Source organism: Taudactylus pleione, unplaced genomic scaffold (assembly GCF_031769625.1).
Source record: "Taudactylus pleione unplaced genomic scaffold, aTauple2 ptg000137l, whole genome shotgun sequence".
Taxonomy (NCBI): domain Eukaryota; kingdom Metazoa; phylum Chordata; class Amphibia; order Anura; family Myobatrachidae; genus Taudactylus; species Taudactylus pleione.
In genome coordinates this window covers 989,363-1,013,765 of record NW_028284539.1, presented here as the reverse complement: position 1 = coordinate 1,013,765, position 24,403 = coordinate 989,363, and the positions used below count along the sequence as shown (strand labels likewise).

Genomic DNA, 24,403 nt, shown 5'->3' with positions numbered 1-24,403 from the left:
ACGTCTGTGCGTATGAAGGGGCATAAAATTGCTGGCTCGGGCCCGGGAATGGGTTTGGGAATGGCTGCTGGTACAACACTTGATTAAAATAAGAAACCAAATGCAGGAGTGGGGGTGGGGCCAGGCCCATAATTCCAAACCTGCTGCACTGCATGTGTTGTAAGCTACAGCAGGTGGGGGGGGCAATACTGGTGCCAGCAACCTGGGCCAAGAGCCCCCATAAGGGGTAGCTCTATCCTGCTACAAAACCAGCCTGGGGAAGTGAAACACAGGGGGTTGCTGCATGAGGATTAATAGCCTGCCATCCTGGCTCCTAGGAGAGGCCTGCGCACTAGGCGCTGTAGAAATCCCCAAACCTGCAGTTCCTGGGACAAACCTCAGTGTCTAAAATGGCTGCCGGAGTCAAGGGGACGGGGCTAGCGGCCGTGAAAACCTGGTGCGCTGAACCGCTGAGGCCTGGAGAGCTGATCAGGTGGGAGGTGCCGGACACACTCGCCAAACCCCTCACCAACCAAGCCTGGAGGCCGGATGGGAAGGCACTGGTGGGGTAAGTATGCAGAGGCTGTCTGCTGCTGCAGCTGCAGCAGCAGGCGGGTGATGGGGGCCGGTGTGCGCTGCAGACAAGCATGCCCCCCGGGCCATAGGAGAGGCAGCGGCAACCGCTAACGGTCTAGCTGCTTCAACAAGGTGGCGGGGGGCATTATGGTGGGGGCATAGTTAAATCAAAAGGGGGGAGGGGGCGTAAGAGGGGAGGAATGAGCTGACTGGAAAGTGAGAGAAAGAGAGAGGCAGGGAGAGGCTGAAAGAGAATAGAAGGACAGGGAGAAAGGCTGTTTGAAAAGGCAGTAAATATAAAGGAAAGTAAGAGAAATTAAGGTTTTTATGATTTAAGGCAAAAACAGCAAGACAATACTGATACTTTTTAGCAGTCTGGGATCACAAACTGAAAAGAGGAAGTTGACTCCTCCTCCAGCCCTAACATACTACTGCTAAACCCCGCCTTGACGGGGCAACTAGTAGGCTAACAGATAATGATTGGCAACTGACATCTACCAATTATAAACTATCAACAAAAAACAGGTCTAACTAGTACTGTACCAAAAAAAAACACAGTGTGCTTATATCTTCTCAATCTTATACAAGCATTCGAATATTTTTATGATGTGCACGGTGCATAAACTGAGTTGCAGGTAAATATAGTAGGGTTTAAGAGGAAGGGGAGTTTCCGCCTCAATAGAATTAATTATTTAGTGCCTACTCCTCAGCCTTTTCACTTATCCCCATTGTTTTCAGTGTCCAAACATGGACTCAGAGGAATTTATTTTACTGCATATATAATATGTGTATATATATATATATATATATATATATATATATATATATACATATATTATAGTTTATATATATATATATATATATATATATATATATATACAGCATTACTAGAGCATTGTTGCACACAGGATGAAGAGGAAACAAGAATTTATACTCAATGTAAAATCAATTCTCCTGAGTCCACCAGGTGATACTGTTTTTAATAAGTCACCTACAGTTTTATTATTTTAAACACCACTCTTAAGCTTAACTTAATTAATAAATAAGGCAAAGACAACTGTATAGAATTGGAATAAAGAGGTCACAGCCAAATTTATTTAGATCGGATTAGAATTTAATTAGCCCTGGTGGTGAAAAAGCAGTGCTACCTCGGTCAACAGCTCATAATAGTTGTTCGCTTTATCAAAAATGGGGTGGAGTTTTATTACCCTATGCACAAGCCATCCTGGGTAGTACCACCTCCCCTTAACTAGCACAGTGCTCGTCCCTCCCTAAGACCTGTTTCTCCCCTAAAGTAGTAACCGACTTGCCTCTCTCAAAGGAGGAATGCTAGCCAAGCTCGGCTGTGCTAAATTGAGCCACTGAGGAGCACTGCTTTCTGCCTGCTGCACCTCACTTGCTGGAAAAAAACATAATATATTCCAATGAATACATATTGGTACAAACCAATTTCTCACAACGAATAAATATTGGTAAAAAATAATTTCTCACAATGAATAAATATTGGTACAAACAAATTTCTCAATATGCTGGGTGGGTGGGATCACAAACTGGAAAGAGGAAGTTGACTCCTCCTCCAGCCCTAACATACTACTGCTAAACCCTGCCTCAACGGGGCAGCTCGTAGGCTAACAGATAATGATTGGCAACTGACCTCTACCAATTATAAACTATCAACAAAAAACAGCTCTAACTAGTACTGTACCAAATAAAAAACAGTGTGCTTATATCTTCTCAAGCTTATACAAGCATTCAAATATTTTTATGATGTGCATGATGTGCACGGTGCATAAACTGAGTTGCAGATACATATAGTAGGGTTTAAGAGGAAGGGGAGTTTCCGCCTCAATAGAATTAATTATTTAGTGCCTACTCCTCAACCTTTTCACTTATCCCCATTGTTTTCAGTGTCCAAACATGGACTCAGAGGAATTTATTTTACTGCATATATAGTATATATATATATATATATATATATATATATATATATATATATATATAGTTTTGTGTTTCACATCTCTATCTTCCTTAGAATAATCTGCAGTCTTTATTTTCATACCTTTACTTCAGATTCACTGTCAGTCTACTGTTCCTTTTGCAAGTATGCATTTGGGAAGTCGGTGGACCTAATCCCGACCACCGGCTTCCTGACTGTCATATACCAGCAAGGGTCTAAAGATAGGCGTCAATATGCCGATGCCTGTCATAAGACATACGCCGGGAGCCCGACGCCCGGCATCCCAATCAAAGGATGTTAGGTTTAGGGTTCCCGGGGGGGACTTAGGGATAGGCTCTCCCCCGGGAGGTTAGGTTTAGGCAGCGGGGAAGGGGGGGTTAGGTTTAGGCATTTAGAGGGGGGATTATGGTTAGGTACTGGGGGGGGAGGTTAGGGTAAGGCACCCCTAAGGCTAAGGGAGGGTTAGGGGGTACAATAGGTTAGCTAATACTTACCTGAGGACGATCGGGATTTCCTCTGCTGTCGGGATGCTGGTGTCAGGATTCGAACCGCCGGACATTTGTTCGGTGGTAAATCATACCAATTCCCTTGTGCAAGCTGGGGTTTTATCAGTAAATGTAATAGCCACTTTAGTGGTGTACAGGCATAGACTAATATTTAGTCAACCAACCTATTTTAAATGCTTTACTTTTTCTAATGCATATGCTGCTAATTTTGTCTTCATGTTTTAGGATCTGTGGGCCTGATTCAGAGCCGCTCGCAATTTGCGGTCGCAGGAAAAGGGGGTGGCTATTCAAATGAACCGTTGGCTATTTGCGGTCTGTTGACGCCTCCATGTCTGAACGAGCGAACAAAACCAGCGGCCGCTATTTTGATAAAAACGCCCCCTGGCCGCTCGCATCATACGTCATGTCCGCTATTTAATAGATTAATAGAGTACATCGAACAGCGTATGAATTGCTCGCTATTCTTGTGGCTGGTTTTTCCTACCACTATATTGCGAGCAGTTTTGACCAGGTGACGTGGTCAATGACGCTGCTGTTTTAAATATGCACACCTATAAAACGCCCGTTTTGACCTTTAAGCACGCCTGCGTTCTTAATTCCACTCCCCCTTTTCAAGCACCATCCCCTGTTACCACCCACATACGCCTCCTCCTGTCACTCAAAATAGCAGGCACTCGCTATATAGCGAACAATTGATTTCTGGCCGCACTGACTGGTTCGCGCATGCGTACTAAAATCCGTACGCATGCGCAGAAGTGAAAACATCGCTCCGAACGAGCGAACGGCCGCTTATGAGCGGCTCTGAATCAGGCCCTGTGCTTGCAAAAAAAATAAATAATAATAATTGTAAACTGAATGTTATTTGCATATAAAAAAACCAGTGTGCTCAGTATGTAAAACTGGTGACTTGGCTTTAGAGTCATCCTTCATCTGACTGTACACTCACTACTGAAGTGTCTTATTTACTGCTTTGCAAGCATTAATGTTAAGGTCCATATTCAATTAGGCTGCGAAAAACTGTTATCGTCGATAAATTATCGCCGATGATGTCATTTTCACTATTTTCACTTATCCCCATTTTCAATTCCAAAGACTTTTCGCAGGTATGAATAAGTGGCATAAAAAAGTGCAGAATTAGGGTTTTGGGGTGCAGAGTTAAAAAAAGTACCCTGCAGCCCTTGGAATGTCTCCTTAAAGTTATCTGTGTCAATTTTTTTTAAAATTAGAATAGAACACCCCAAAAAAAGTGGTTTTGTTTTTGGGGGCAAAAAAAAAGTCGGGGAACAAACTTCAAAATGAGCGAAATTGACTCAGGGGGGTTCCCCGTGTGTGCGGCAGGTGTTTTCTAGAATGCAGGTGGTTGCGACAGGTGAATTTTTTAAGAATTTTGAAAATTCACTTTAGGGACTTCAAAATATGCTTGCACCCATTTTTATGTACCCCAAATTTGATGGGACTAGTTGTTTTGTAAAAAAAAAAGTTTCTAAAATCTATTCTTCACCACTTCTTTAAAGATGCATAAATGCACCTGCTGACACCATTTAAAAACCCCAAATACCTTCAGCAGGCCAAAACGGGGGTACCCATAGTGATCCCCCATGTCAAACCATCTATTGGGGGTGACAGGCTAATTTCCCCAAAAAGTGACAGGACTTTTCGCTACTTACCTTTGCACCGGATGCCATTTTCACCAAATCCTAATTGAATATGGGGATACACGGGCACGTGCCAGATACTTTATCCCCAGGAAAACAGCGATGATTGCGAAAAGTCTGACCTCGAACTTTTCACCTCAAATTGAATATGCCCCTAAGAAGGAAGCGGCCTGTAAGTGATATTAGATACGGATGCAGGATGATTTTTAAGATGAGTTCTGACATTTTTCATTTAAAACATATTTCCTAAAACATAACTGATTTAAGATAGTTAAAATTCTGTAATTACTAAAATATTATCAGGCTTAACATAAAACCACATCTTTACAGATGTGTCCATATACGTCTATCCTCCATGCGCTACAAGTCGTGTTACATATAACGCATGAGTGCCGTTTGACTCAGTAGTGCCGACTGTCTTTTCGGGTGACTTTTTACCTTCAGATGCATCCTATTCACACAGCGTGTGAATAGAACGCACAAGGAGCTTCTGCTGATTAAAATAATATGCAGCATGCCTATATTCTGTGTGTGACTGCGGGTGTATCTGCATGTGAAATGTAACATTACAGTGTCAGTGGCTGTAACATAGCGTTTAGCATGCAGATGCACCCGCAGTTGCACACAGAACATAGACCTGCTGCATATCTTTTTAATCAGAAGCTGCTTGTGCGTTCTATTTGCACTGCTGTGTGAATAAGATGTAGATACGGAGTCATACCACAACATGGCTCGACTAGAAGTACTGTTTAATGTGCAAGGCGGCTAGATATATGAGGACACATCTGTACCTGTTTTATTGAGATTTTTTGTCTGTTGCATACTGTATACGTTCGTTATGCTTTTATCCTACTTTTCAACATTGAAATAATTATCATTTTTGTTCTATAGCAGTTATATCTGGGAATATGATTTTAGAACATTTCATTTATATACAGTTAGTAAATTGTATTTATTTTCATATGTATTGAATGCGTAGATTCATATGTATTGAATGTGTAAGATTGAGAATATTGTTATACATTATTGGTTAAACAACAGTATATTTCTGAAATTGTGTGATGTCTTTTCTGTCAAATGACAGCAATGAAATAGTGATGTTTGAGTATTGATAGCCTGTTGGTTTGATGCAGAATTTTTGATTGTTGTGCTTATCACAGTGTGGTCTTAAAATCATAATTTGGCATCATTACATGATCAATATATTTATCAGGGCCGGATTATGGGGGAGGGGGCGTGACCCTGCCGAGGAGGGCGCTCTGCAGCTGCATGCAGCAGCACAGTCAGTGCATAAGTGCCGTCCGCACTACACAGCACAAACACACAGCCGCCGGCACCGGCAGCTGTGTGTTTGTCTTAGCAGCCACTTAGAGTCAGTCAGACTCTCATTGGCTGCTGCTCCCACTGCCGGAGCCTCCGTCTTCCGGCTCCCGCAGTGGATGATGGGAGAGACGCCATGTCGTCTCTCCCATCATGCAGAGCAGGTCGGCCCGAGTGGACAAAGGAGCAGACGACAGCGCGGGGATTAAGGTAAGTGGAAGTTGTTTTTTTTGTGTTTGTCTGGGGGGGTGTACTAGTGTCACTGCTGGGGGGGTACTGCTACTAGGGGTACTGCAGGGGGTACTACAAGGGGCACTGCTGGGGGGGTACTGCTAGGGGCACTGCTGGGGAGTACTACTACTGGGGCACTGCTGGGGGGGTACTACTAGGGGCACTGCTGGGGGGGTACTACTACTAGGGGCACTGCAGGGGTTACTACAAGGGGCACTGCTGGGGTGTTACTACTACTACAAGGGGCACTGCTGGGGGGGATTACTGGGGGCACTGCTAGGGGGGTGCTACTACTACTAGGGGCACTGCAGGGGGTACTACAAGGGGCACTGCATAGGGGGGGCCGCTTCATGGGGACAATGCATAGGACAACTACTGGCGGCACTGAATAGGGGTGGGCTACTACTGGGGTAGTGTATAGGGGGGACTACTTATGGGGCAGTGCATAAGGGGGGACTACTTGGGGCACTATATAAGGGGCACTGCATGGGGGGGACCACTACTGGGGCTGGGGGCACTACTGAGGGCACTGTATAGGGGGACCACTACTGGGGAGTAATATAAGGGGCACTGCATAGGGGGGACCACTATTGGGTCTGTGGGCACCACTGGGGGCACTGTATAGGGGGACCACTACTGGGGCATTATATAAGGGGCACTGCATAGGGGGACCACTACTGGGTCTGGGGGCACTATATGAGGGGCACTGCATAGGGGGACCACTACTGGGGGTACTGCATAAGGGGCATTACTACAGGGAATGGTGGTAACAATATTGGAACAGAACCTCTATACACACCTTCTTATACCTTCTAAGGTTGATGCTAGTTTGCGTACGCAGTCACACCATTAATAAAGACTTAGACATAGAACTTGTGTTTCCAAAGCACAAGTGATATTCAGGTAAAAGTTCAGACAGTTACACGCAATTGATCAAGACACAATTTAGGCGCAAAAGTAATTCATACAGACCACAAGTACAGTATACGTACGCAGGCGCTTCTGGACCCAGAGATAGGCTTCAGCAAGAGACCCCTCGTCATTCAGCATTCAGCACGAAGACTCTCAAATAGTGTCTGTGCACCCATACTTATACCCCCCCCAGTATAAACAAGACAAAAGGTATGTCTGTTGCTGATGTCATTGGTTCTCAGAGGTGAAGCATCTGTTACAGTGCATCTAACAGGCTGGTTCAAACAGACTTTCCCTGCCTCTAACAGCTATGGGTCTTCCTCCTCACGCCTTCGTCAGTATCCTAACAGTTGAATCTAAAATATACATTTTGGTTGCTTGTAGGTTCTGCGGTCCATAACTCGGGAATGCATGATGCGATCTCCTCACCGATAGCACCGGGAAACTGTGGAAAGAGTACGCATCAGAACAACTCCAAGAATGTTTATTAGCAGCGGCATGCTGAGCTATGTAGTTCTACATGTAATGTCAGCAAGCCCCCCCATCTTTCCTGTGTTCAAAGGAAAGATACCTCTTTTGTCCTCCTAGACTCTTGTGTGAAATGCAAATGTATTATCACCTCAAGCTGTGAAGTTTTTGGGACCATCCTGTCTAGAGTTCAAACAGATCCAATTGTGTATACCAATGCATGGATTATATTACAATTGTCACCACTTTACTTTATCTGCATCCAGGGATTCCCAATTTGTATGTAAAAATACCCATTGTCTATTTCTATTTACTTTTACTCAGAAAGCTTGTTTTTTTTTCCCAGTTGCCCTTGGTAGATTAACATTGCCATCTGTTCTTAGCTTCTGAGTGGTAACTTGAAATGACGCTGGTCATAAAATGGTGTTTAGCAGATTCTTGTTTCTAAAATGGAGTCTAGCTGCCATTTGCAAGATGGCGTCGCGCACGCTTCAATTTTAAACTGATCTTGTCTCAGCTAATAATCCAGTTTTGACAGTCCACCCTTTGATAGCGAACAACATGCTATCACAATCTGCTATTTAAATTTAATTTATGCTTACATTTACATATTATTTAGTGTTATTATGGGATGGCACAAGGTGGTTCTTAATCCATCAATAATGTGTCTCTAGGTGGGGACATAAAACTACTATTATACGCACACCGCAGATCTTGGAAGATCATGTGACAGGTGTGGGAATGCACTAGTCTTATAACAGCAGTCTTGAAGGGGAATTTGAGACTTTACATTGTCTGAGGTGTTCTATAAATAACATTTCAATAATATATTCTATGCATGTCTAAATATTATACATTTAAATGATGGTACTTCGTAGCTCAGGGTTGTAATGCAGTTCTGTATCTACCTCGGTATACACATTATCATTTCTGACCACCATCATAGTTTCATTCTTTCGTTTCACTCTGTTTTTACATTTTCCACACTTCAACACAATAGGAACACACCGAACGCATATGCCAATTACTATGATGACAATCAGTATAAGGATCAAGAATTTTTCTATGCTGGCGATCACTTCCTGGACCCATTCCCCTAGACCTGAGAACCATTTCACTGGGTTCAGCCATGACACCCATTCTTCTATCTTTTCCCCTGCTTCAGCCACTGATGCGTTATGGTTCTTACGAAATTCCCACTTTAGCTGCAGAATCTCATCCATCTTTTGGTCTATCACCTCCTTAGGGTCGCTGGTATCATTGGTGACATAAGTGCAACATTTTACTCCAAATTGGGTGGCTAACGTTACGCAATACCCTCCAGTAATAGCAGTTTAATAATTCAACACTAGCCTGTGTTGCACTAGTTCTTTCTTGTACGCTTGCAATTATCTCCCTGTGTACCTGAATGTGTCATCGTACATCTCGATGAATATTATCTATTAATTTAGCAAGTTCCTGGATATATCTAAAATTTAATGTACCCCTAGCAATTCTGGTGGGATCCAGGGCGACTAAAACTTGGAAGCCAGTTGTCTCACTGATTAACTGAGCGGCTTTATGCATATCACCAGGTATCATATTTCTCTTGCCTCTGTGTTCATATTGTGTTTGAAGATATAGTGACGGTGTGTTTTTATGTATTCCCAACATTTCAAAATGTGTGAGGGTCATAACTTCTGGGACTACTCTTCCCAGATGACACAAACCTTCGGAACTCGGGAAGAGCCATTTGTACGCTTTTCTTCCACATATAAAATATACATTATCAGGGAGAACATAAGGAATGGTATGCATCATTATCATTAAACACATTTCTCTTGCAAACAATCCTATCTCAGGCTCTTCCATCTGGTATATGCAAATTTCTGGTTGTATTATTTTAGCACAATAACCATCTGGTACTTTACCAATCATTTCTTTGGTGGAACTCAATGTATACCGGTACCTAAAATGTTTCCCACTGGATTTAATTGAGCGTAACAGATCATAGTTTATGGACTCATTATCAGCTCTTTGTGAGAAGGTCATCATCATCTGATTATTCCCCGTCACTTCCCAACCTCCGGGTTTATTGGGGTTGGTCATGTTTAAACACAACAGTGATCTATCTACTTGGAATTGATAGAGTTTGAAATGAGGTGGTTTGGATGAGAGGAATTTTCCATCCAATGTTTTCCCTTTTTGTAAATCTAAAATTTCCGTGGTATTCAGCGGAAATGGCACCAACCCTACATTATGCTGTCCCTGTGGCACATGTGAACACACCCAGCAATCAGTTTGATTTAACACTTTGCCTACCATGCTATGATAATCCTCTAGAGGATACCCACCCCAGTACGTATTATATTTAGGTTGGCACCGTTGGATACAGTTCTCATCAACTAGGGACCCACAAAGCTCACAAATACAGGAATCCTCAGACGATAACCCTCCACACCTTCCCCGAGTATCCGGAATGACAGCTCTTTTAACAATAACAGTACTAAGATTGGAAAGACACTCCCCTGATTGGCATTGCACTCCTCCTTTCTCCACTCCATCAGCACTGCCATCAGTTCCCGTTTCCTCAATCGGTCCCCCATCACAGAAACTGGATATTCCCGAACCGACCAGGATGGTGAACACTCTGAAAGAGAATATGAAAATGAACACAGCAGGCCCGTCCATTGTCACAACAAGACCTGCAAATTTCTCTCAGTTCAGGTATCTCACTACGACCTTTTCAATCCTCCCGGAACAAGCTCGCGAGCGACAGATCCACACTATCAGCTTTGTCTCCGACTTGTTTCTCCACTGGTTGATTGACCTTTTTGCAGTGAGTGGAATGGACCCAGGTATCTCTCTCGGCCACCTTCAAAGATGATTTTACTTAGCTTATTTTTAATAGTCCCGTTCATCCTCTCTACCTTGGCACTGGCTTGTGGTCGGTAGGGGGTGTGAAGTCGGCTATTAATACCCATCAGCTTACACATATTTTGGAAAACATCACCTGTGAAATGGCTACCCCTATCACTCTCGATGATTCTAGGGATACCGTACCTGCATACAAATTCCTGAACTATTTTCTTGGCAGTAAATGCAGCAGTATTAGTGGTCGCTGGGTAGGCCTCAACCCAGTTAGAGAATACGTCTGTGCACACTAATACATACTTAAGGTTCCTGCAGGGTGGTAATTGGATGAAATCAATTTGTATCACCTGGAAAGGTCCATCAGTCGGTGGAATGTGGGACGGTTCGGCAGGGATCGCTTTCCCTATGTTCTTTCTCAAGTAGGTCAGACAGGACATTGCTATCTTCTCTGCTTGTGAAGAAAACCCTGGTGCACACCAGTATGCCCTCACCAACTTGCACATGCCCTGAGCTTTTGTCAGACTATCCTTAAGATTAAGAAAAGCCTGTTCTGATTCCTCAGTGTGTATGACGCGATTGGGTTTTGAGGAAGAGACTAGTTCCTGTAAAGGCAAGGCCAAAATAGAAAAACCTGGGATCCACATTCGGCAATATCCACAAATTCCCAAGAAGGTATGAATTTGCTGTTGATTCTGCGGCAGTGTCATGTTTTGTATGGCCTGGATTCTATCATTTGTGAGATGTCGTAACCCCTGGGTTAGGCAGTGTCCCAAATATTTTATTCTGGGCTAGCACGGCTGTAACTTGTCCTTAGCCACTATGTGTCCTGTATGCGAGATATGAAGTAACAAAAGTTTAGTATCATTCACACATGACATAAAAGAGTCAGAACATAGCAATAAATCGTCCACATATTGAATTAGAACTGATCCATTGGCAGGTTGAAAAGCTTGTAAACAGTCATGCAATGCCTGGGAGAAAATACTGGGGCTGTCTATGAAACCTTGGGGCAATCGTGTCCATGTATATTGCACACCTCTGTATGTGAATGCGAATAGATACTGACAGTCAGGGTGGAGAGGCACAGAGAAGAAAGCAGAACAGAGGTCAATGACAGTGAAATGGGTTGCATTTGGCGGAATTTGCATAAGGATGACAGCTGGATTTGGCACTACGGGAAATTGGCTCTCTACCACCTTATTAACCCCTCTAAGGTCTTGTACCAGCCTATAACCCCTCGGACCATCCTTTTTCACTGGAAAAATGGGACTGTTGGCTACACTTGCTGTACGAACTAAAATTCCCTGCTGAAATAATCGCTAAATTATTGGGAAAACCCCTAGTTCTACCTCCTGTTTTAGTGGGTACTGGGGAATTTTTGGAGCTTGCCTTCCGCTTTTTAAATTTACCATTACTGGGCTTACGTTTGCCATTAATCCAGTGTCCTTGTCCATCTTTAGTCCAAAGGGAATCTGGAATTAGGGACAACATTTCATCTACTTGTGATGGAGTTTCACTTAAAACGGTAGAGTGATACATTATCCTTTGAGGAGTGTCTAACATATCCCGCACCTCGTATACCATTCTCTCTGGGATATCTAAATATACACCACCAGGGGTGCAATGTATGACACATCCCATTTTACATAACAAGTCTCTGCCCAGCAGGTTAGTAGGAGCCGCGGCAGCCAGGAGAAAAGAATGTCTGGTTTGCAACGGCCCAATAGTAACCTCTGCGGACTTTGTTAAAGGATAACGTTCCACTTTACCTGTCACACCCATTGTTGGTATTGTCTTGTTGGTCACCTGTAAATTAACGGGAGATTTCATCACTGACTTGGTCGTCCTTGTGTCTACAAGAAAAGGATATTCAGTACCAGCTACATTAACCATCAAGACCGGTTCTTCCCTAGTACTTCCCGTTAACCTGACCATCTGTAGACTACAGGTATGACCTGACCCCTAGCGTTGGCTACCATTCTCCAATAAAGCATTTACGGCTACAATTGGAGCTGGTGCTTGCTGAACATTTGCTGGCCTCTGTGCATATCCCTTATGGGGATATCTAGGTTTGCCCTGATGTGGGGTCAATACTCTTTACTGTGCAGTTTCTACTTTTGTTTGTCCTGTTTGTTTGCAATTAAAACATGTCCGTGATTCAGGTGAAAGCATGTGTTGTTGTGAAGTTTGAGCAGAGGGTAAAGGTGGTGGATATGGGTAAGGATAGGGAGGGTAAGGGTATTGTGGGGGATAAGAGGTAGGTGGATATCCTGGGACCTGTGGTTGCATTGGGTTAGTGGGATAGTGTTGTGTTTGTTGTTGAGTGGGGTTAGTGAGAGCAACTTGTTCTGACATGAGTGTGTGTGCAAGTGCAAGCATGTCTGTTGGCTGTGATGTTACCGTCATTCCCTCCGGAGCTTGTATACTGACAGCCATTAATTTTTTGCTCTGGGTCTCCCTCTTTTTTGAGATGTTTTTGTCATGTTCTATGGCAGACTCTATGAGGTTATCTATTGTAAGTCCCCTCCAGTCAGGCTGTGAGGTCTGAACCCGAGTTTTTAAATTCTCTTTTAAACCGTCCATCAATATCGTGTCTATCATTCCCCTGTGGTGAATGCTATCTTTAATATCTTCTATCCCAGTGTACTGGGCGATAGCCTGCAGAGCCCTGTCGCAATAGTCTTCTGCAGTTTCACTCTCCTTTTGTTTGATTGTGAAGATTTTGTTCCAGTTAACTACTACTGGAAAATATACACCCAATTGAGTCACAATGCAGGAAATATTACCTTGGTTTACTTGGTCTGTTAAGGGAACGTCGCCATCCAATACACAATCCGTGATAAATTTTGTCACATCGGTATTGCGTGGTAGACAGGTCCTTAACACTACACGCCAATCTTTATTAGTGGGCTCATGAGAACTACCCAAATTTCTCAAAAATCTTTGACATTTGGCTAATTCCTTTTTTGGATCAGGGAAATCATTTATGATGGAATTTAGTTCTGCCCTTGTCCATGGACAATGCATCACTTCTTCCCTCGTGGGCACTACACCGTTTGCATGCGCATTTCCATTCGTAACAGTTATTGTCCGAACGGGATGCAGACCGGCAGCGTTGCTACCTCTGACCTGGTTACCTGGCTGGGGGTTTAATCTGCTGCTGCTACGTATGGTATTAACAACTTCCTCAATGGGTGCAGAGTGTATTAACACTTCCCTTGCTGTTACCAATGGAGATGGCGGTACCACCCGTGATTGTGGTGATGCAGCATCTATCATTTGCACAGCATGGGAAATGGCAGACATTACAATAGGCTCATCATCTACATCATAAAAATTTTCTTTATGGTTACTTAAGAGGGGGTACAAATTACTTGTTACATTTTTATGGGTATTTTTGGTAACTGTACTTGCACCTCCATCCACATAAGGTGGGGGAGGTGAGCGTGAGCTGCTGACAATACTCTCCACAACTCTACCTTGACGCACGTGCACGCCAATTTGCGGCTCGCCCGTATTGCGACTCAGCGTCGCGGACGTATTTTCTGGCAATGCGCTCGCAACGCTAGTTTGCGTCGTTTGCACATTCTTAAGCCAAGCATCCCCTTCATGCTGCCATAGTTTTAAACATTCAAAATACTTAATCTTTTTCTCTCGGGATCGCACCATACTGATGTGATCCTGGACATTGTCTAACACACTTTTATCAAAACTGCCAATTCTGGGAAACGGCCTAACACTCTTTCTCGTCATATTAAACCATAAATCACAATACCTTATTGCATAAGTACCGTACTTAGTATGCATAATACGACGGACTGATCCAATCGGAGCCTCCATTAGCAGCACATCATTGCCTAACATTTCTACCGTTTGTGTGGCTCCCATTCTGAGACAACTCCGACGCTTTTAAAATAAAAATTTAAACTGGTGAAAGACAATCAAGATACTTTCACTTACCTGTGGACGATTTAAGTCGGCGGTGCCCACACACCTGGATAAGATTTAGTAAGGCAACTTCCACACCTGGCTAAGATTTGAAACAGGCCACTTCCACACCCGGATAAGCTTTTGTAAGGTAACTTCCAGACCTATGAGAGTTTATATGTCGGCCACTCTCACGCACCTCTATACAACAAAGACAACATGTACACCTACTACTGTGTATAGAACGGTAAAGCTGCTTACCGAGCGACTAGGCTAACCCTTGCACCTAGCCCTTAAGGATCATACGATACCCTTAACTTTGTTCAACAAGTATTCACTGTTGCACACTTTTTTCCTGCGCAGAAAAATACACGTTTAACCCAGATATTGGTAATAGAAAAAAAAATGTAAACCTTAATGGCTTTGTTCAAACACGTGGCAGCAGAACCGGAAGTGCATATACGCTATTGTGCGACCATCCGCATACACATTAATGCAACTACCACACAACCATATAATGACTTTTTAACTGCGTACGCAAAAATGCGTCTCAGCCGCGTACTCTATACTGCGGCACCCCTCTAAACGTAAGGTTCTATCAATAGAGGAAAAAAAACTTTCTTTCCCCTCTCTTGTCCCTGGATTCTGATCAGCGCTTCCTCTACACAATAACCGGCAGTACGCTCTCAGCAACACTGTGGTAATGAAAGACTAATGCGTCTCTCAAAAGGCGCCTCCACCCTTTTGCTGAGAGAGAACTGACCGAGTGTTACCGTGTATCAGATAACGTGATAAACCTACAAGCCCCCAACTAACAATATTGGAACAGAACCTCTATACACACCTTCTTATACCTTCTAAGGTTGACGCTAGTTTGTGTACGCAGTCACACCATAAATAAAGACTTAGACATAGAACTTGTGTTTCCAAAGCACAAGTGATATTCAGGTAAAAGTTCAGACAGTTACACGCAATTGATCAAGACACAATTTAGGTGCAAAAGTAAATCATACAGACCACAAGTACAGTATACGTATGCAGGCGCTTCTGGAGCCAGAGATAGGCTTCAGCAAGAGACCCCTCGTCATTCAGCATTCAGCACGAAGACTCTCAAATAGTGTCCGTGCACCCATACTTATACCCCCCCCAGTATAAACAAGACAAAAGGTATGTCTGTTGCTGATGTCATTGGTTCTCAGAGGTGAAGCATCTGTTACAGTGCATCTAACAGGCTGGTTCAAACAGACTTTCCCTGCCTCTAACAGCTAGGGGTCTTCCTCCTCACGCCTTCGTCAGTATCCTAACAGTTGAATCTAAAATATACATTTTGGTTGCTTGTAGGTTCTGCGGTCCATAACTCGGGAATGCATGATGCGATCTCACCGATAGCATCGGGAAACTTTGGAAGGAGTACGCATCAGAACAACTCCAAGAATGACGTGTTTATCTTGTATAATTCCTTAGTTAACAAATATCTTTATTTCTTAGCATTTAAACTAACTGAACCTTCTTGAATCATACACTTTAAAGCTTATTGAACCTTATGTATGAATATGAAATGTGTGGGTATTCGGGGTTTGATATAAAGACATATTAATATGTGTATGGAGATGGGTGCATTTGATTCTAACATTTTAGCAGCGTGGCATGCTGAGCTAGGTAGTTCTACATGTCCTGTCAGTAAGCCCCCCCCCCCATCTTTCCTGTGTTCAAAGGAAAGATACCTCTTTTGTCCTCCTAGACTCTTGTGTGAAATGCAAATGTATTATCTCCTCAAGCTATGAAGTTTTTGGGACCATCCTGTCTAGAGTTCAAACAGATCCAATTGTGTATACCAATGCATGGATTATATTACAATTGTCACCACTTTACTTTATCTGCATCCAGGGATTCCCAATTTGTATGTAAAAATACCCATTGTCTATTTCTATTTACTTTTACTCAGAAAGCTTGTTTTTTTTTTCCAGTTGCCCTTGGTAGATTAACATTGCCATCTGTTCTTAGCTCCTGAGTGGTAACTTGAAATGACGCTGGTCATAAAATGGTGTCTAGCAGATTCTTGTTTCTAAAGTGGAGTCTAGCTGCCATTTGCAAGATGGCGTCAATTTTAAACTGATCTTGTCCAGGGCCCCCACAGACCTTAATCCGGCCCTGATATTCATGCTATGTAACTCTGTGTTGCAGAATGAATGTAGAGACCAGATTATCACCTTCAATATGTTGAGCTATAACTTGGTACATCATTACATGATCAATATATTTATGCTATGTAACTCTGTGTTGCAGAATGAATGTAGAGACCAGATTATCACCTTCAATATGTTGAGCTATCGTGCATGTAAAAACCTTTGGAAATCGTGTGTGGAACATCATACTTTTTTTCAGACAAAGAGATCACTGGCTCATGAAAAGAAACTGGTATCTAATTACTGGACTCTGGGTACAATTAACCATGCCAAGTAAGTCAAATTATTCCAAGTGCCTGCTGCTTGCTTAAAGATGAATATTTCAGAATATACTACACAACACTATATTGTTGCCAGTTTTAGAACAAGTTAATACAGAGTCCTGATAATGAGCACAGAACAAACTAAAGTTTCTTGAAGGGATTCTTAATGTATTTCCTCTTGTTCTCCTTCAAATGCGATTAAAACCTGTATGGTTCCAAAGCACTTTTTTGCACATGGCAACCTAGCAGTTTAACAATAATAACATAGACAATAATACAGTGTTACCAACTTGACCACACCTCCATATAGATCCCCTGTCGAGAATGGATCCCAAAAATTCAATAAATACAAAAATGTCTGTTAGACACCACAAATGCATAGTATGTGAGGCGTGCGCCTGTGAGCAGATATGTGCACTACGTTTGCACCCACACCTACATAGGATTGCATGGTGCGATCGCAGTGCACACCTTATCATACCATATTATATGCTGCTGCGGGTAATTGCATGGTGCAATGTGTGCATACATTTGTAGCATGATCGGCAAAGATGTAACTGGATACTATACAAAATATAATATGACTCCTGCGCTCACAACAATGAAAGTGCTGCTTTATACCAATGTGGTCCGCACTACATAAAATGTTAGACAAAGAAAAATACAATGTTTCAAGCACTACTTTCTCTGAGATATGTATACAATACACGAAGGTATATATATGTGTATATACATATATATATATATATATATATATATATATCAGGGCCGCAACTGGGGGGGGGGCGGGGGGGCTGGAGGTGCACGTGCACCGGGTGCACCGTTGCACCCAGCGTCAGTGACTTCCAGCCCGGCGCCGCAGGGAGACTCTAAGGCAGGCACCCGCTGAGATTTTATTACCAGCGGGCGCCCGGCTCTTCTCTACAGCGCCGCGCTAGCCGGAGGCTGGAGTTCTCTCCTGAATTCCAGCTTCCGGCTCTCCCCACAGGCACTATGGGAGAGACGTAATGACGTCTCTCCCATGGTTCCGAGGAGCAGCTGGGCGGACCCAATGGCGGCGGTCACAGGAGCGGGGTTTAAGGTAAGTATTTCTTTTTTTTTGTGTGTGTAAGCGGCACTACGGGGGCATTACCATGGGGACTACAGAAGCATTACCAGGGAGCACTACAGGGGCATTATTAGGGGGCTCTACAGGGGCATTATCTGGGGGCACTACAGGGGCATTACCAGGGGGCTCTACAGAGCATTACCAGGGGGCACTACAGGGGAATTACCAGGGGCTCTACAGATGCATTAGCAGGGGGCTGTACATGGGCACTACAGGGACATTACTAAATGGACACTACAGGGGCATAACTAGGGGTATTACTACATGGGCACTACAGGGGCATTACCAGGAGGCTCTACAGGGGCATCACTAGGGGGCACTACAGGGGCATTACTAAATGGGCACTACAGATACATTACTAGAGGTATTACTACAGGGGCATTACTAGAGGGCATTACTATATGGGGACTACGGGGGCATTACTATTTGGGCACTATAGGGGCATTACTATGGGGCATTACCATATGGGCACTACAGGGGCATTACTATGGGAACATTACCATATGGCCACTAGTACAGGGGCATTACCTCAGTGGGCATTACTATAGGTGCATTACTATGGGGGCACTGCTGCGGTGGAATTACCATGGGAGGGGGATGCCAAATTATTGTCTTGCCCTGGGTGACAAAAACACTAGTTTCGGCCCTGTATATATATACAGTCAGGTCCATAAATATTGGGACATTGACAGAATTTTCATATTTTGGCCTCTATTCACCACCACAATGGTTTTGAAATGAAACAAAGATGTGCTTTAATTGCAGACTTTCAGATTTAATTTGAGGGTAATTACATACAAATCAGGAGAACGGTGTAGGAATTACAATGGTTTCTATATGTGCCTCCCACTTTTTAAGGGGCCAAAAGTAATGGGACAAACTAAACAATTCTAAATCTAACTTTCACTTTAATACTTTGTTGCAAATCCTTTGCAGGCAATTGCAGCCTGAAGTGTGGAACGCATAGACATCACCAGACGTTGGGTTTCATCCCTGGTGATGCTCTGCCAGGCCTCTACTGCAAATGTCTTCAGTTCCTGCTTGTTCTTGGGGCATTTTCCCTTCAGTTTTGTCTTCATCAAGTGAAATGCATGCTCAATCGGATTCAGGTCAGGGGATTGACTTGGCCATTGCATAACATTCCACTTTTTAGCCTTAAAAAAACTCTTTGGTTGCTTTTGCAGTATGCTTCGGTTCATTGTCCATCTGCACTGTGAAGCGCCGTCCAGTGAGTTCTGAAGCATTTGACTGAATATGAGCATATAATATTGCCTGAAACACTTCAGAATTCATTCTGCTGCTTTTGTCAGCAGTCACATCAATAAAATCAAGGGAACCAGTTCCATTGGCAGCCATACATGCCCACGCCATGACACTACCACCACCATGCTTCACTGATGAGGTGGTATGTTTTGGATTTTGAGCAGTTCCTTTCCTTCTCCATACTCTTCTCTTCCCATCACTCTGGTACAAGTTGATCTTTGTCTCATCTGTCCATAGGATGTTGTTCCAGAACTGTAATGGCTTTTTTAGATGTTGTTTGGCAAACTCTAATCTGGTCTTTCTGTTTTTGTGGCTCACCAATGGTTTGCATCTTGTGGTGAACCCTCTATATTCACTCTTGTGAAGTCTTCTCTTGATTGTTGACTTTGACACATATACATCTACCTCCTGGAGAGTGTTCTTGATTTGGCCAACTGTTGTGAAGGGGTTTTTCTTCACCAGGGAAATAATTCTTCTGTCATCCACCACAGTTGTTTTCCGTGGTCTTCTGGGTCTTTTGGTGTTGCTGAGCTCTCCGATGCGTTCTTTCTTTTTAAGAATGTTCCAAACAGTTGATTTGGCCACACCTAATGTTTTTGCTATCTCTCTGATGGGTTTGTTTTGATTTTTCAGCCTAATGATGCCTTGCTTCACTGATAGTGACAGCTCTTTGGATCTCATATTGAGAGTCGACAGCAACTGATTCCAAATGCAAATGTCACACCTAGAATCAACTCCAGACCTCTTACCTGCTTAATTGATAATGAAATAACGAAGGAATAGCCCACACCTGTTCATGAAATAGCTTTTGAGTTGATAGTCCCATTACTTTTGGCCCCTTAAAAAGTGGGAGGCACATATAGAAACCGTTGTAATTCCTACACCGTTCACCCGATATGGATGTAATTACCCTCAAATTAAATCTGAAAGTCTGCAGTTAAATCACATCTTGTTTGTTTCATTTCAAAACCATTGTGGTGGTGAATAGAGGCCAAAATATGAAAATTCTGTCAATGTCCCAATAATTATGGACCTGACTGTATATACAGGTTGAGTCTCCCGTATACAAAATGCTTGGGACCACGGGTATTTTTTGGTTATCGGAATATTCCATAGTTTGGAATAATTGCATACCATAATGAAATATCTTGGGCATGGGACCCAAATCTTTACACAGAATGTATTGATGTGTCATATACACCTTATACAGACAGCCTGAAGGTAATTTTATACAATATTTTTAACAATGTTGTGCTTTAAACAAAGTTTGTGCACATTGAACCATCAAAAAACAAAGTTTTTACTATTTCAGTCATGCTCAAAAAATTCAGTATTTCGGAATATTCCGTATTTCAGAATATTTAGATAGGGGAGACTCAATCTCTGTGTGTGTATATGTATATATATATATATATATATATATATATATTGTCAAATCTCCTCACTAGCTTATGGCCAGTGAATGAGTCCCTTATTGGTCACCCTCTGAGTCTTGTTTGCTAAAGGCTACATATGTTCATGTGTGTAGAGAAGAAGACACGGGACACTGTATGCACCACAAGCATCTCCATCTCTCTGCTTTATTTTTAACAGAACAGCCCACATTTATAGATTCCGTCTAACACATCTGGTATGCATTATCTGCAGTGAGACTATGGCTCTGTTTAAACATTGGAATCGCATACCTTACCATATATGTACATATGCTTTTCTGTGCACATATGACAGGGTCTGTACAATGAATTAACTCCATCCTGTCCTGTGCACTCACCCTCCATGCATACATGGCATACTAAATGGATTCTTATTCCAAAATGGCTTCTACATATTCCCCCCTTTCGATTAAAATTTTACATACTATTGTCTTTCTAGCTTACCTAGCCATGGCCCACCCCCTATGTAGCTGGTCCCTACTTCACACAACAAGTTATCCCTCCTAATGAGGTAGCTGCATGGGGCAGTGCCCATTCAAGACCACATAGGCGATGAGTCCCTCAGTTCCTATAGTCCTGTATCTTCTTTTCATCCGTATTCTTGTAAAAGCCTTCAATTATTTCCATACATTGTTCACATAAGTCTCTGCAAAGCAATGGTTCTCTTGTCTTTCAAATTGCACAAAAGTTCTGGGTATGTCCATGTAGCAGGATCATAGTTGTCTTTGACATTTCTTTAGACGCTTTAAACCTAGAACAGTTATCAATTGTAAGTATTTTCCTTATTAGTCATCCTGACAATCATGTAGATGACTAGTAATTTCAATCCTTTAGCATAACATGAAAATACCTAAAAAACTATTCTTCTGTTCCCTTGAACCAACTTGACATATTCAACCGTGTAAACTATCCATTACTATCAATATTATACGCTGAATCATTATGTATCTTCCTAAACTGGTCATTCAAGTTCTTAACTTTCTCTAAGTGTACATATAATGGGTCAGATAAATTATCAGCTATATAATTACAGCAAACAGGTCTCACTATTTTACACATACTTCCCTGTGTAACTGTGAGATACTCAAGGATCAGCCTAAACTGTCCCAAAACCTTCACCTGAAATTTCAATTCATTAGTAATTATTTCAAACACATTAAATATTTCATCTATAACAGTATTACATAGTCTGGGTAAAACTTCTATAATGTGACCATTCTTTACACTAGGTCTGGATATTGATAAAACTAGAAACAAAACTATAACAAGAACGAATCATAGTATACAGTGCATTCTCACTAGCCTTTGTTTGGCTTAGGGCCTAGCCACATATATATCAATTCATAACTTCAAATTACTCCAACTCCCCTTATATAAAGATCTTGCAGTGTGAGGCGAATCCAAATTTTCTTTTCTGCCGCCTTTACTGCCATCGGAGTAGTTAGGAGAACTTGATAAGGACCTTGTTACTGGGTCCTAGGACTTTTCCTTAGATGCTTCTTTATCACGACCCAATCACCTGATTGCAGTTTGTAGGTGCTGCAATTGAATTGGGATCTAGAACATAAGAGAACACCTGGTGGTGGACTTTGGTTAGTTTCTATTATATATGCATCACATATTGAATCAAGTTACTATGCTCATATTGTAACTCTTGTAGGAAATCATATCCTGTTCTAACAGTTTTACTAAATAGTATTCCATAAGCTATAATCCTACGTTTCACACTGGGACTGTTCTTGACTATCAATCATATTAAAAATAAACATTCTAACAAACTTTTCATAGTTCAATTTGACTGTATAGTTCAGTCTTTATATTCTATCATTGCTTTGGGTCCTATTTATTCTCAGATTCTCCAAGATACATTCTAAAAACATTTTTAATAAAATGTGTACCTTTGTCACTCTCTATGACCTCAAGTACTTCACATGTATGAATTACTTCTGTCATTTTATTTTCCTTTTTCCTATTGTTCATATTGTTTCTATTGTTTCTATTGTGTTTGCTACCCTGCAAGACCATAGTCAATTTGACAACAGGTCTGAGCACAGAACATACCCAACACTTAACCAACTATATAAAATCAATCTTTTGTTTCTGGAAGGAATAACATCTGTGAGGTACTCCTTTCTTTCTTCTTCTAGTATCATGATCACTTTTCCTGGGCTGTGCAATGATTAGGGGTAGGCTTATGCAGCCTAACTGAAGTCTGGGGCTATCCAGTGCTTCTTGGCTATTTTTACCATAGCATCTCTACGCTAATGAGCGCTTCCATGAAGTATTTGGGCTCAGACTGAGAATAGTGCATGTGGCAGACAGAGGTGGTGCTTAACCATCCATCCATCACCCGAAGTCATGCACATAGTCATTTCCAAGTCATACTTCTGAGGAACCTGTAACTGCAACTTTTAACAAAATCAGGTTCAATGTTTCTGCTGTTTCTGGTCGCCAATATCAAAATATCAGGTAGGTATATTACTGTAGCCTGTTTGGCCAGCTTGGCTTGCTGGAGCAGTTCCTCTTCTGAGGTATTTTCTCTGAAATGTGCTTTTGACCTTACTTAAAACTAAATTTGTCGGCATTTGAAAAGCAGCAAACAAAAAATCTAATACAAACTATGTATAATCTATCTATAATTTACAATAAAATGACCTATCAAAAAAGATTTCATTAATTCAAGACAATCATTATCATTAAAGAAAGATGAAAAATAAAAAAAAAGTAATCATAATTTTCATCTTCCTGTGTCTCACTAGTCCCCTGTGGTTGCTAGCTGAATTACATATAGAATTTGCTTTAGGGATGTGCAGCCTCGGACCCTTCCAATTTGCATATGCTCTGCTGCTGGATCTTCTCTCATATGCCAGCATCATCCCCCACAGTACATTTCCTCCCTCCTCTTGAATACATGAGAAACAAAGTGACATCTGGATTCAACTTTAACTAATTGCTGTAGTATAGCAGAGTTAACACAAGAACTAAGTTACAGTACTTTTAAATTCCTGCTGTCTATCACCTTTTAAGTACAATACAATATACAATAAGACCTAAAAATTCTCTCAATTGTTTAAATATCTTTAGTACAGGCACTTTTTGTATGACTTTTTTCCTTCCCCCGCCCCTTGGGGTCCAGACACACCCTCTTGGTTAGGTTGGGTTGGAGCTTTGAACCAAAAAAATTGTTTCTGTTTATCTTACTTAATCCTAAACTTTAATATTAATCTGAGTATTTTAACCAAATCAGTTAGAAGCATACAAAAAACGTCCAGCATGTTTTAAGTAGTGTCAGTGTAATTCTAGTTACATACCTGTAAACAAACTTAGGGCCTGATTCAGAGCCGGACGCTATTTGCGCTCGCTCGTTCATTAAAAAGGGGTGGCTATTCAAATGAACCGTTCGCACTTTGCGGTCTGTTCACGCCTCTATGTCTGAACGAGCGAACAAAACTTGTGGTCGTAATTTTGAAAAAGACGCCCCCTGGCCGCTCGCACCATACGTCATGTCCGCTATTTAATAGATTAATCGAGTACATCGAACAGCGTATGAACTGCTCGCTATTCTTGTGGTTGGTTTTTCCTACCACAATCTTGCGAGCAGTTCTGACTATAAATCAACCAAGTGACGTGGTTAATGAAGCTCCTGTATTAATTATGCACACCCATAAAACGCCTGTTTTGACCTTTAAGCACGCCTGCGTTCTGATTTCCACTCCCAGTTTTCAAGCACCTTCCCCTGTTACCACCCACATACGCCTCCTCCTGT

The 24,403-nt window shown here is 42.2% G+C and overlaps 1 protein-coding gene across 21 annotated transcripts in view; it reads left to right on the top strand.

Annotated features, from left to right (window-relative positions):
* Nucleotides 1-24,403, top strand: part of PTPN3 (protein tyrosine phosphatase non-receptor type 3) — a 753,142-nt gene that overhangs the window by 330,166 nt on the left and 398,573 nt on the right. For all 21 annotated transcript variants that reach the window (XR_015878492.1, XR_015878493.1, XR_015878491.1 and 18 more), the window contains one exon: nucleotides 16,671-16,843. Coding sequence is in view for 18 of the 21 variants with exons in the window: in XM_088473619.1 (XP_088329745.1) it covers nucleotides 16,671-16,843 (173 nt within the window). In the remaining 3 variants the exon portion in view is untranslated. The remainder of the gene's footprint in view (nucleotides 1-16,670; nucleotides 16,844-24,403) is intronic.